At 46.7% G+C, this 13,938-nt stretch overlaps 1 protein-coding gene across 11 annotated transcripts in view; it reads left to right on the top strand.

Annotated features, from left to right (window-relative positions):
- The first annotated feature begins 3,212 nt into the window (after window positions 1-3,212).
- DOCK3 (dedicator of cytokinesis 3) overlaps window positions 3,213-13,938 on the top strand; it is a 184,913-nt gene continuing 174,187 nt past the window's right edge. For 9 of the 11 annotated variants that reach the window (XM_074550057.1, XM_026792412.2, XM_026792415.2 and 6 more), the window contains exon 1: window positions 3,213-3,711. In XM_074550057.1, the coding sequence (XP_074406158.1) occupies window positions 3,675-3,711 (37 nt within the window). In that variant the 5' untranslated portion in view covers window positions 3,213-3,674. The remainder of the gene's footprint in view (window positions 3,712-13,938) is intronic. The other 2 variants (XM_026792416.2, XM_074550059.1) reach the window with 1 other exon arrangement.

Genomic DNA, 13,938 nt, shown 5'->3' on the forward strand with positions numbered 1-13,938 from the left:
AATTGTCTGGTCTGTCACAGGGAGTTGAGATTCATCTCAGATTGGTTTTTTCTGATGGCAAGGGCCCTGGGCCATCTTACTGAAAGAGAGGCTTGAAGTAATAATGGAAGTTACCAGCAACTATAGGCCTGAGAATAGGGAGAAAGGGTAAAGTGTGGGGCTGCACTTCCCTGAAAAAGAGGGCAGGAGGGTGACATGTTCTGTGCTACCTTAAGGCTGGCATAACTGAGAGAAAGCTGCTTGCAGGGAGGTGTAAGAATCTCTCTGCTTTCTGCACTCTGACCTTCCATTGTCCCTTGCAGAGCATTTGAAAGGATTGTGCAGTTCCCTTGATCTATTTAAGAGAAAGAAACTGTGTCAAATCTCTCCAATCCCAAGCCAGCTGTCTTTCAGATCACATCTATATTATGGCAAGACAGGACAATATAGGATGAACTCTCTAATGTATTTCAATTAACACTGTGTTAAACATTGCTGCCTGCTCTGTTTGGATAAGGACAACTGTGTTTGCAGTAGCAGAACCATAAGCAACTCACAATACCTCTGACAGGACAACTCCTGAGCACAGTGGACATTAAGTAACTCTACACAGTGTTTTTCAGAGATTAATGCTCTTCTGCTGACTTGACTTGTTCATTTAAATAAGGTCTTGAAGCTTGTATTTGCCTTTATTTCAGTACAGTGCAACACAAAACTAGTGACAGAACAGCACCTCAAAGACTTCTGCAAGGGGAGGCTCCTTTTCTCTGAAAACCATTAATTTTGGCATCCACAATGCCCACCAACAGAAGCTCTTCTTGTAGCAGCTCTGACATTTACACCAGATTTTACATTTTATTTTGATTGCTGATACAAATTTAAAAATTTTCTTAACAAAGCCTTACTAGATTTGGATTCCAATTTTGTGTAGCATTTTCAATGTGCAGACTTCTTTATAAAGAAAAACAAAACCAGCTCCAGGTAAAAAGAAAGAAAAAGAAAGAAAACCCTGGGGCATATAACCCTGAGAATTTCTTGTTTCTGCTTGCTACAGTAGTTCCCTGCTTTTCCTGTGCTTTCCACAGCAGTATGAATATTGAAGCTGGCAGGAGTGAGCTCTGTTGAGAGAGAGGAGAGACAGCAGAAAGAGTTGTTCTGCAGCAGTGGCTGTTTGCTTTGGTCTCCTGTGCACGTGGGTAATCCTGAATTCCAGCTTGGTGCTGGGGAGATTTGTGGCTCAGCCTCCGTGGGAGGATGAGATGTTTGTTCCTTGCTACACTTAAGAGTGTTTACTAAAGCAATCAGTATTTCTGGGCAGGTGATAGGAGCCTCATTAAAGGGGTGGATGCAGAGATCAGAGGAACAGGTGTAAATATATTTGGTAACTTTAACTGAGGCAAACTTGCATTCCACTGACTCCACAGGTAAGTACACTGACTTTTTTCTTCCTGAAGTCATGTGGGTCATACGGCCATCTAGTGACCCTCTGTCCACCAGCAGCAGTGCAGAAAAGAGTCAGGAATAAACATGCAATAATATGTGTTGTGTTTCACATACAGGTAATCTGCCATCAGTGTGTGTCCCTGCCAGTGCTGCCATTTGTATGTCCATGGTCACACATATGGCCTTTAAATAAAGGGCTATCTATATGCTGTTAAGTCCTTGCAGGTCCTATTCTGTCCAGCTGGTTCGGTGCCCTTCTGAGAGTTTATCTAACCCTAGAAGGGTCTCACTTGCCTTCCCAAGTTCACCTTCATTCCAGGTTCACTTTAAGGGAAGAGTCAACTCAGAAATTGTAGTAGTTTGATAAAAAATATGCTGTATTTTTTCTTAAGCAAGAAAAATATCAGTTTAAGTACTGGTCAGCTTGGCAGCAAGAAGAATCCTTGAAGGGCTGAGACTGTGGAATAAGGAGTCTGCAAAAATTAACCAGTTCCTGTCACTGCAGAGGTTTTCTGTTCCCAAAGTACTCAGAAGAGATGGAAAGGTATTTATTATTGACATATACAGAGTTAAAAAAACAAAAACATTTTCTCAAACCCTGGAGCAGCCTATCTCCAACAGATGCAACTCAATGACTTTGTCATGCTTTGTCCCTTCAAAAAGCTATTTCTGCATGCTGTGGGAGTGCCTCAGGAAGGGAAGGAACGGAGCTATTGTAAATACAAATGCCTAAATGTGAATATGAATTAAGGTAGGATGGAATAAGTTGTTTTTTTTAAATGAATAATGTACAAGCACACTCAGTTCTTGGCCACTTGCTGTTTGCTCTCCACACAGGAAAACAAAACCCGACATCCCAAAGCCAAACCAAAACCCAAACAGAAACCTGGCCCTGCTCGGTGGGGAAACAGTAGTTGCACGTGTTAAAAAAATAAATAATGAAGGTTTCCACAGCAACCCAAGTTCTGTAGTGCAAGTTGATGACTTTCATTCTGTTTTATTATATAATCAGAGAACAGATATTCTATTAAAAGTGTTGGGTACATCTGAAGTTATATTGTTAAAAAGTTTAATGCAATCCTAAAACTTCCCATCAAGCAAGTTGTTTACAAAGGTTTCTGAAAAGGCTGTATTAAAAGTGGTTTTGCAGAGGCTCTGACCGGGACAAGGGCACTGGTCCGTCAGACTACTGCAGGGAGTAAAATTTCAGCTGCAGAAAAACTTTTGTATAACTTATTTCAGCTTTTCCTTTGCTGTGAAGAATTCAAATTCAGTTTTTATGGAAGGAAGCGAAAGCTGAACTTAGAGATGAAATCTAAAGATTCTTTCCCATTTTGGTTACGTGTTCCTTGTGGAAACCACGTGAATTTCGCCAGCTCTTTAGAAGCTCTGGAGATTATTACCGACAAGAAAATAAAACGGAGTATGAGCCCAGTTTTGATCTAAACGCTGCTGGTGCCTGTGGTGAGCGCTGCCAGGGCTCGGGGCCGTGTTGGGGGCAGCCCGGGACGCCGGGCGGGGATCGGGCCAGCCCCGCTGCTGACCAACACGGCCGGGCTCGGTGCTGCACTGCGGGCCGGCCTCCCGGGAGCCGCTCGGGGCGGCAGGTGCGGCGGGGATGGGATGGAGCCGGGGATGGAGCCGGCCACGGGGATGGGACGGGCTCGTGAGGGGGTCCCGGCACCGGCCGCTCCCTGCCCGCCCTCAGAGGGCACGCGCCTCCCCGCGCCTCGCGCCCGCGCGCGCCTCGTGCGGCCGCACGGGGAGGGGGGGGGGCGGCGCGAGCCGCGCGTGCGCGCCAGGTCCGCCGGGAGCGTGAGGGGGGGCGCGGCAGCCCCGAGTCCTTCAGGCGGCGGCGGCGGGAGCGGCGGCTCGGGAGGAGGAGGAGAAACAGAACGACGAGGAGGGGGCCCGGGGCCGCCGAGCTCCGCGGGGCCGCCGCGTCGGCAGGGCCGGAGCCCGCGGGGGCCGCGAGAGGAGAGGCGCCGGGCCGGCGGCGAGCGGCCGCGGAGGGGAGCGGCGCGGCGGCCGGTACCGCCCGGGCGGGCGGGGGGCGACCTCCCCCCGCCCCCCGGCAGCGGCGAAGCGACCCCTGAGGGCAGCTCCGGCCGGAGCGTGGGGCGGGGGCTGCCGGCTCGGCGCCCCCGCTGAGCGCGGGGGGAGGAGAAGCCGCCCCCGCTCGATGAGCGGCGCCCGCCCGCCCGCCGCGCTCTGCCCGGGGACCGGCGGCCGCGGCCGAGCCATCCGGCAGCATGTGGAGTCCCACCGAGGAGGAGAAATACGGCGTGGGTAGGTGCTGCCGCATCCCTCCCCCGCCCCGCTCGCCCCCTCCTCTCCCCGCCGGACCCCGGGCTGTGCTGTGCGTGTGGGGGGGCGGCCGTTCCCCTCCCCCGGGGCCGGCGGTGGTCGCGGCGCTGCCCCTCAGGTGGAGCCGGGATGGGGGCAGCGCTGCCCGCGGGGCTGTGGGGGCTGCCCGGCGCTGCCTCCCCTGCCCTGCCCGCACCGCTGGATGCGCTCTGCGTGCGCTTCGGTTCGCGTTATTTCCCCGAGCGCCGCCGCGGCGACGCCAGAGACGAGCGGAGTTCGGGGGCCCGCGCTGGGGTCGGGATCGCACAAATAATCAGAAAACGAGTTGCTGAGCCCTTAATCTACTTAAGCGCGCGGTTCCCTTTTCCCTGCGTTTCCATCTGCGGAGCGAGGCGATGTGTGGATGGAGTTGGGAAGGGGCCGGCGCTGCCGCGGTGTCTTTAGGGGGCGTCGGTGCTGCACCTGCCCGGCCGCGGGGACGGGGGCGGCCGGGCCGGGGGCTGCGGCGGGCCGGGAGCGGGGCTCGGGGCCTCCGTGCCTGCGGACTGCGCTGCTTTTCCTTGTTTTGGGAAATCAGACTTTACAGCCGTCTGGCATCGTGGTTGCTCTGATCTGAGGCATCACCGTTGGCGGCTTTGGTTTGTTATTTTAGCGTGTAAATCCCTGATAAAAGCAGAAATGTTGCATCTAATGAAGTGGAAGATACAGAATTTCTTTTACTTCGATCTTGCTCATTTCGATTTAATTTTTTTAAACTGTTGATTTGTATTATAATAATAAAAGCTACTACTGCTACCCTGATTAGTTACTTAAACGCCTCATTAAATTTATAGTTATCAGTTGTGCATATTGATTTTTAAGTTCCACAGTGTGTAGTGATGATTGATTTCTACAAAATATTTAAAATAGTATCAACAAATTTGCTACATGATCTGTTAACCGGAACTGTTAAAGTGGGATTTTGGCACTTAACTTGTGAGCAATTAGAAGCCTTAACGCCTCTTTGTTAAAACGCTTTCTGTTAATTTAATAATAAAAAAATACTTATTAATTTTTAATCTTGTACAGCAGATATTTTGCTTAGTACATCCCACTTGTCTTCATAGTAAAGAGAGATGAAGCAAATCACTTTTGTTTAAAAAAAATAAATTCAAATGCAGCATCACATGAGAACCTGCAAGTGTAGGGTAATAAAAACAAGTGGCAGAAAATACCACCTGGGAGTCATTGCTTCCAGTCCTGTTGCTGTGTCTGTTGGTCGCTGGGAGTATATGAAGTTAACAAGCCCTGATCCATCCCAGCTGGATGCACTCAGGAATACCAAGCTGTTGTTTTGCTGGGGATTTTTAATGTAGTTGATGCTGGACTTTTTTTTCATACCTCATCTGCTGGGCAGCAGCACCTCGGTTACCCTAGGATGAAACTGACTGCTGTAATTGTAATGGATGCTTCAGAAAATAATTATCTGTCTCCCAAATCTTGTTGTTTTCCTTCTATTTTTGTAGTTGTTTTTCTTTGCCATGTTGCAGGGTTTGATATTCAGTGTTTGTTTTTATGTTTGGCCCATGTGCTCAAACGAGAGAATCCTTGTTTTACCTTGATCCAAAAAACAGGTGAACTAATTTTTTTATGCAGATATTTGAAAAGAAAAGCTGGGAAATCTCCAGTCAGGTTGTAAACAAGTCTGGAAGAGGTGTGTGGAAGGGAGAGCAGTGAATGAAAACAAGTGTGATTTCAGTGATGTTCCCTGGGCTGGAGAATATTCCTCTAAGGATGGGGATTTTTCGTTTGCAGACAGCACACCTGTAGGCAGGGCTGAGGTAACAGCTGAGTTGTGCAAGTTTTGGTGATCTCTAGGCAAGCTTTTTTTGTTCTTGAGTAGCTTTAATTACTTTTCCTGTAATTGAAATTTGTTGATAATCCTCCAGAGAAGGAAAATAGGTGAAAAATGCTGCTTATACCTGGGGTTTAGTTACTACAAGTGAGGAGTGGCATATCAGTTTTTCACAAGTAGATCTGTCATTGCTGGCTGGAAGGGTAATTTTTGTGCATTTTGAAGCAAATAGTCTGCAGAAAGTGTGGACCTGAGGGTTTGCTGCTGGAAGGTGCTCTGGCAAAAAATAAAAGGAGGGGGGAGGGGAAATAGCAGTGTAAATTATCCTGATTCCACAAGTAATATGTGCAAAAATAATCTTCTTGGCATGAGTCACTGTTCTGAGCTTATGCCTTTGGGCTTTGGTAGTTTGGGTTTGGTTAGAGCAGTCTCTGTCCAAAAAACCACTGTGTGTTTTCTCTGTGCTCCTGCTAAACCATGCCAAGTTTGAAGGTTTGCCTTTGGGTTAAGGCAATGAACTTTGTGTCCCTGAGTGGAATCAGTTATCTCTGCGAGATACCACAGAGAGGTTTCTGGGGGAACAGGAGGCACATCTGGGCATCCAGGCCCTGGCCATAGCTGTCCTTGTGTGCCAGGCAAGGGCCAGTGCCACTGAAAGTGCTTCACCCTGATGCTGCTGTCTGTTGAAAGCAGGTGGTGCTCTGCTGCCTTACCTGTGTCTGTCAGTGATCATTCACAGAAATGATCCTTCAGACACCACGTTCCCCTCTCAGCACCCGGCTGTGGAGCCTTTGTGCTGTGCACTGCCTTGCAGGGAGCCTCAGAGCATTCCCTGGGCCTGCTGGAGCCTCAGCAGCTACTCCTGTGCAGACTCTCCTGTGCAGACTCTCCTGTGCAGATCCTCCTGTGCTGCCACAGGCCCTTGGCTGCAGGGCAATGTGACATTTCCCGATGGCAACGTTGGTGCCTTTTGGCCAGCTCTGGAGCTCTCTGTGCCCACCTGCAGTTACAAGGAGTTTTCCACACTTGCAGTTGTAGAACTCCATTGTAATGCCCAGTCCTCACACAGATCACTGCATGCATCTGCAGCAAAGATATTAAAAGATTGCTCAGGATATTTCTAAATAAATCAAACACTCTCCTAACAACCTTGAAGATCTTCCTTGATTTTATTTCTCAGCTGCTATAGCAACTACCTGGTGGCTGTTGTGAGTAATTCCCCTCTATTTAGAAATACTTATATTCAGTGCCTCTGATCCTAACTCTGCATTTAAAACTTGAGACTTGCTGAAGCAAAGCAGACAGTTCTTGCACAGGTGGCTTGAGGTGGCCAGTGATGAACACAATTAATAAGAATTCTGAGCTGATTATTGAAGACAAGGCTCTCTAGCCCTCTAGTGTTTTAGTATTTTTAAAGCAGTCTCTCTCTAAGAAAATATTTATTAAAGTGATCTGATTAGTTAGTTTAGTCTTAAAAAACAAGTATTAAATATTAATGTATTAAAAGAAAAAGTTAAATAGAACTCTAGTAAACAACATTTGGCTGTAATGTAAGAGCTGATTATTTCATTAGACTGTCAGTTTTTCCTCTTTTATTTTTGTGCAAGGAGCACATTTAGGTGGCTTTCAGGAAAGATTTTTTTGTTTGCTTGTTGTTTTTTTAAAATTTGATTGATGCTGTATCAACAAGCCACTTTGTATGGCTGACCATATTAAATATGTATGTATGAAGTCATGGAGGAGGAGAACCTGCCTGCATCAACAGAATCTGTTCTTAGTTTATTCAGAGAATTAGGGTTAAAATCTGTTGTTTTATTTAAAAGTGCTTTTTAAATCTTTATTTTCACTGCTTGCTTGGTAACAATGAAAAATAAATCTGTAAGCACAAATAAATACAACTAAACTTTCCCTTGTTCATACTGAGAAAGGATGGAACATCACAATGTCCTAGTTATGGTTTTGTACTGCAGCTTTTTGATCAGCGTCTTGATTTTCTTTCTTTTTTTCCCCCTTGTCACTAGACCTTGGCTTCCACACTTCCAGTTCATATTTATGCTGGGAAAAGCAGGGTTGCAGAACTTAGAAAAGTCTTCCTTCCTTCCTCAGGGCTCTTGGCACAAGACCCTGCCTTAGCTGTTGACACAAGAGGCAGCTGCTGGAGGGGGCTGTGAGTGGCACTGTGCTTGCACTCACTCACTGGAGTGGTTTGTTACAGGTTTCAAAATGAAAAGTTTCAGAGAGGTAGAGAAAAGTCCCTCTCCCACATAAAGAAAATGCCCATTGTTGGATGGGAACCAATATCAATCCTTGAATCAGGTGCTGGGTTAGGGACATAGGTTATATTTCATTTTCTCTCCTGGGTCCCTGTGCCAGGGGATGTCATTGTCTGGCAGCAGGAGGGAGGTGACTAAGGATATTCTTCAGGGATTGTCTTGGAACCAGTCAGGGATGCACTTGGAAACCTTCTGTGCTCCTCTGCCTTGGGAAGTGCTGCTGGTACCTGGGGACTTGCTCAGGAAAAGGGATGATCCGGGGATTGGAGTAATTGCCATTCACTACTTTGCTCCTAAGGGCCTTTTTTGAACCTGTAGGCCTTGAGAATGAGCAAAGGAATTTGTCAGTCAGGGATCATAAAGGAAATGTATATGTGTTATTTAACTGGATGGGAGATGAATCACACCTCGAAAAGTCTCTGGAAAAGAGCAGCTCCCAGGATGCACCTGATGGGCTATGATCATATAGACAGGAGAGGTTACTGAAGTGTCATTAAGTGGGCAACTTCAGCTCAGAGTAGGGTAAATCTGGAATTCTGTGGGTGCTGATAGAACTTGGAGATGAAATGTCCTCTTTTGGGCAAGAGATTAATATAGTTTGGCTTGTCTGTCCTAGAAAAGACTAAGCCAAAGAGTTGTGGTTAGAGCAGCTCTCATGAAGAGCTGATTTGCAGAACTGGATGAGAATTAACATGTAAGATATCACTACTTTGAGATTATCTACATACCAGTTGTTCACAAATACATTGGCAGTAGAAATTAGCCCAAACTTTCCAAATACAGGAGAAATGAAGTTGAGAAGCTCACAAAGGCAAGAAGTGAGATGTGTATGTTTAACAGTTCATTGCAGGGCTTGTATGGGACTGTGGGGGCGATCCTGGAGTGAGAAGTGATAGCAGTGCAATATGGGGTTTAAATTTGGATGATTTTGTGGGTTTTAGAGCAATTTTCTCCATTTCTTTGTTATTGTGCTGTATTAGGTATTCAGTTAAGACCTGCAGGACTTCAGCCACTGGTCAGTAGGGTGGGGGCAAAAGCACTTCCTCCCCAAGCTTACCCCCAACACAGAAGGGGTTTTGTTTTTAGAATGGTTTTCTAAGGGTGGAAGTAGTTTGGTATTCAGGCTTTCTGTCCTCACCTAACAATACATCCAGTAACAAGAGACATTTAATGATGTGCGTTGGCAATCTTTTCCTCTGTGTTTAATGGAAATAGGGGTGGGTGGGGAAGAACTTGAAATTGGAATTTCTGTGCATAGTAGTGCAGATTAAGAGCTTCTGGCTTGCTGAAAAAAAAGGTTAATCAGGTTCTATCAGGTGTTTCTTGTGTGCTTTGGGTTTAAATTCATTGTTCAAGTGTTGAGAGTGAAATTAGTGAGGAAATGTAAAATAATTTCACTTTTGAACCACTTAAGGGATAGAAAATTGGTAACTCTGGGGTGATGGTGCAGGCTGTTGTTGCAGCTGTATGTGGGAATAGAGGGAGGATGACTTTTTGTTAGTCCTCTGAAAGTGAATTCCTTAGGGCAGAGTCAATGGAACAGCTCAGCTGGACACGAGTCCCACCACCCTTGCAAAGCCTTTTGTGCAGCAATTCTGCCCCTAACAAGTCAGGCTCCAATGCAGACATCAGGGAAACGTGTACTATTACCAGAATTTGGAATTAGAAAATTCTCTACCACGTATTTACTGGCATCTCAAAGCCCACAAGAGGGGGATGATTGGGAATGAGGAAGTTTTCTGTGTTCATGTGCAGTGACATGTAGATAGACAAGCTTTAATGATTAGCACATTAAATTGTTATTTGGAAATGGTTCTCATACAGAGGAGCTGGAACTGCCTGATGGGACCAACAGCTGCTGTTACTGGTGGCCATATGTATTCCATAGATTTGTTCTCTTGAGAAACAGGAGCACTTTTCAGATGTGGCTGTGAAAACACCAAAGAATGGGAAGTCTGTGGAAAATTATTTAGCTCTTGAAGAGACTGATGTGACTTTTCCCTCCTTTTCCAGAGAAATTTTTCTTTAATTAGTGTGGTTCCTAAGTTTGTGGTGTTCCTCCCTCAGGTGTGCTGTGCACTGAGGAAGAGCCCAAAGGAAGCTTACCATGGGATCTTGGTCCAAAACCAGCTGTGACTGACAGTGCTCCTTCCACTGATTGTTGTTGTAAAGTTATGAAGCAACCTTAGTCTCACAACATTTCTCACTTTGTTCTGCTTCAAAATCTGTCTGCTCACTGAACCTCAGGGCAAATACAAAATATCTCACTCAAGTGCCTGATGTTGAAATCCAACCTCTGTTCAAGTTTTTCCATGTCAGAATGAACTTTGTGCGGTCTTCTGAGATCCTGAAAGCATCTCTAAAGTTTTTTTGGCCGTAATTCCTTCCTCTTAGACATGTTTTATTGTTTGTTCAAACAATAAGTCCTTAGTCCAAACTTAGGGAATATATTTGGGAGGCAGGGAAGTGAGGCTTTGAGCAGCCTGAGTGCTTTCCAGTGCAGTTGTGAGGTGATTACTTATTCCAAGGATAAAATTTCCCTCTGTCCCTCTTCAGCTTTTAACTACTTTTTCTTTTCTTGAGTCTTTCTGGATATTAAGCCTTAAGAAAAGCTTATGACAAGTGGTGCCAGCTAACTCTTGGTGATTAAAAGCAGGCCTTTGTGCTTTCAGAGGTAAGCTGCTGTTCTCTGAAACATCCAGACAAACCTTTATTCTTATTTCAGTGCAAGGAAGCTGGGGCACTAAATGCTTTTAGTGTTGGCAGTAGGCAGTTGATGGAGTGGTGAATTATTTTATTTTCTTTCTGTTGAATGTAAGTCCCTGAGCTACCCAAGGTGCCAGAGTAGCTCAGAGTGCTTTGGCAGGTGCCTCACTGTTCTGGAAGCCTCTTGTGGCTGTGTTTCTGAGCAGCAGGGCCCTTCTTCCCTCTCTAAATGTTTATGAACAAGATGTTTATGGGTACCTGCACTTTTAGTCTTCTGAACCTGATAAAGGAACCCGTGAGTTCATGTCAGAGAAACCCAGAACTGTTAAGCAGAATACAGTTGCAAGCAATCTGTGACTGTTTGGGTGTCAGTGCACCAATGGTCCTTTGCCTTGCTGGGTGGGTGCTGGGTGAGCTGCCCAAACTGGTGCTGAAGGGAGCAGAGAGCCTTGGATAGGAGAATATCTGTCAGTGCTGGATGCTCCCTGTGGGGAGCAGTGGCTGTTTCCAGTAACCGACTCTGGGTGTGGGGGGATAGGAGGAGATGTTGCTGTTCCTCCCACCTCTCCCTTTGTGGAGAAGAATGCCTGTGGCACTGTCTGCAGAGAGCTGCCCACTTCACCTGGGCACTGCTTTGTGTGTGGGGCTGTGTTACATGGACAGAGAGTGCAGGCTCAGGTGAGAAAGCTTCAGCCAGAGTGGGACAAGGAATCCAAAAATATATGAATTACTGGAAAAAAGGGTTACTGAAAACTGTGGTTGGAACTTTGGTGCATCTTTGTGTTTGGTTTCTCTCTCTAAATGCTCATGATCTGTATGACTGGAGACCTGAATTTTGATAAACCAAAGATACAACAGTGTAGTTCTGCTGTGCCTGTTAGAACTGGATCAATAGTTTTGTGAAATAGTCTTGCCCTGACATCTGCTGTTGCTGTCCAGAATGGAGCTGGACACTGCCTGTGGGCCTGGGGTGTGAGGGATGAGGGGAATCCTCTCCATGCTTGTGCCTCTGTTTAAAGGTGCTGCTGGGAGGCCTTTCCTCCAGCAGGGACTGTTGGAGTGGCAGGAGCTGTCCTGGGGCCTGGCAAGGTCCTGGCCCTGCTGTGTGTGCAGAGCATACCCTGGGAACCTGCCTGCTGGGGAAGTGCGTGGTCATCCCATCCCATTATCCCATCCCATCCCATCCATCATCCCATCCCATCCCATCCATCATCCCATCCCATCATCATCCTCCTGCCTCTTGCTCCAGCTCAGCCCTTCCCAGTGCACTGATCTGAGGGGAGGGACCACTTGTTTTTCTTTTTAACAGATCGGTGTTTGGTAATCTCTGTGGTCCCAGGGGTTTATGCCAAGGAAGATGGTGTTTTGAGCACTGCTCTTGCAGGAACAGCTTCTCTTTGGACTCTGGGGCAGAGGAGGTAGAAAATGGGTTTCTCTCTCTTTCTTCATCACAGCAAGGCCCCAAACTGCAACTATAGATCTTGCTGGGTTTGTTTGGTTGGTTTCATTTTGGCTTTTTCTCCCCCACTTCTGGAGTGACTGTATTTCTGGCAGAAGACTATATTCTCATTTTAACAGGGGGAGAATGCTTTATTAAATAAATAAATAAATAAATAAACCTGTATGGGTGACACAAAAAGAGAAAAGGAGGATTTCCCCAACATCTCAGATGATGTTGATAGCATTAAATAATGCACATTTGCTTCAGTGAAGATTGGAAGAGTTGAAAATCATGAAAAGAAAACCTTTTCAATTTTGCCAGTCAAATGCTTTTTTCCTTTTTTTGTATTTTAGTTGCAAACCAAAAAAGTCAAAGTTCTTATGGGTGGATTGACAGGTTTCAGAGATGTCTTCAGCAGAGTTCTTGTGTAGCAGCCAGTACAGGCTGACTCTATAAATATTATAGAGTTTTCAGCTAAAATGCAGGAGCTGTATGCTGGTAAATTTATTTTTATAAATCTGCCCTATCCTTCCCTTCCTGCTGCTCGTTGAAAATGTGCAAACTGACCATAAATGCCCAGGTAGCTTTGATGTGTTAAGAACTTATTGAACAGATAGATGGGAGATGTGGAAGTCTCAGGCTGTAGCCTGTGCAGAATGGGACAGGCTGGAAGGTGCTGTGGGGTGATCCCTGAGCCAGTGGTGTTCTGTCCCTGGCTGTGTTCCTGGGCACCAGCATGCTGTGGAAATGCTCCTTTCCCCCTTCAGTTGCTCTGGGGCTGCACCTCACAGTGTGAGGGGTGAGGTGAGGAGGGTCTGAGATCCTGCCTGGCACCAGCTGGGAACGGAGCATAGGAAAGGGTTGGCTCCTGGATGGCTGCTGTCTGGGGAGGTGCAGACACTTCTCAGAGCTGCAGGGTGAAAGGAGGAGCCGTGGGGGCGAATTGCAGTCAGGAGTGCATGTGGGCAAGCCCTGGAGAGGTGCTGCAATCTCCACCCTCCAGCAGAGACAAAACTTGATTGGTTTCTTACCTTGTTTCTGGTGTTGAACAGTGAGCTGTTCAACAGGCTCGCATTTCAGCCTGTGGAACGCAGCAGTGCAGAGCAGCTCCTCACCTCTCTGGGCAGAGCCTGCCCAGTTCTCTTTGCCAGCTGGGTTTGGAAAGAGGGAGAAGGTTTCAGAAACTGAAGCAGCCTTTGCTCTCTTTCAAAGGGAGAGAAAGCCTGCTGCATTCACTTTCTGCATAGAGGGAATGATGTATGGGTGAATGAGCTGATGGAAGAGATGACAGGAAGGGGATGAAGTACCAGGATAGATCTTTGCAAAGCTGGGAGCTCAAGACCAGTCCCTCAGCACAGCTAAGGCAGTGGACAACACTGTGGGTTTTGGTCCCTTCCTTCTCTCCCACCTCCTGCCACCAGGATGTGCAAAACTATTTTAAACAGCTCATGATTTTTGAGCCTAATCTCTATTTTTATCTTGGAGGGCAGGGGAAGGATGCTTGCAATCCTTTGCTCTGCTACTGAATGATCACCTTTCTTCTCAGGCATCTGTTTCTTTTTTTGCAGGAATATTGTCCTGGTGCTGCTATGACTCAGTAGAAAGAGGCGGTGTTGCTAGGCAGCGGGTGAGCACTCTGCAGATGCCATGTGATGGCAGTAAGCTGCCTTGCAATAATCCATTGGTGGCAGTATTCCTGGCTGGGGTTCTGTGCTGCACAAAGAAAGAAGCATCTCTGACAGGAGCAGATGCTGCCTAGCAACTGCCACTGCTCCCCGAGCAGCCTGAAATACCTTCACTTAATTGTGCTGTAATTTGGGCACTGCACAGAGCCCAAAGTGTGATGCCTGGCTTTCAGTTCTCAGGTATATTCTTCTTCATCGAGATCTGGCATAAAAGTTCATAAAGACCATTAATAAGGTCAAAAAATTTTAGCCCTCTTCTAAATCATGTCT

Source organism: Zonotrichia albicollis, chromosome 12, assembly GCF_047830755.1.
Source record: "Zonotrichia albicollis isolate bZonAlb1 chromosome 12, bZonAlb1.hap1, whole genome shotgun sequence".
NCBI classification, from domain to species: Eukaryota; Metazoa; Chordata; class Aves; order Passeriformes; family Passerellidae; genus Zonotrichia; species Zonotrichia albicollis.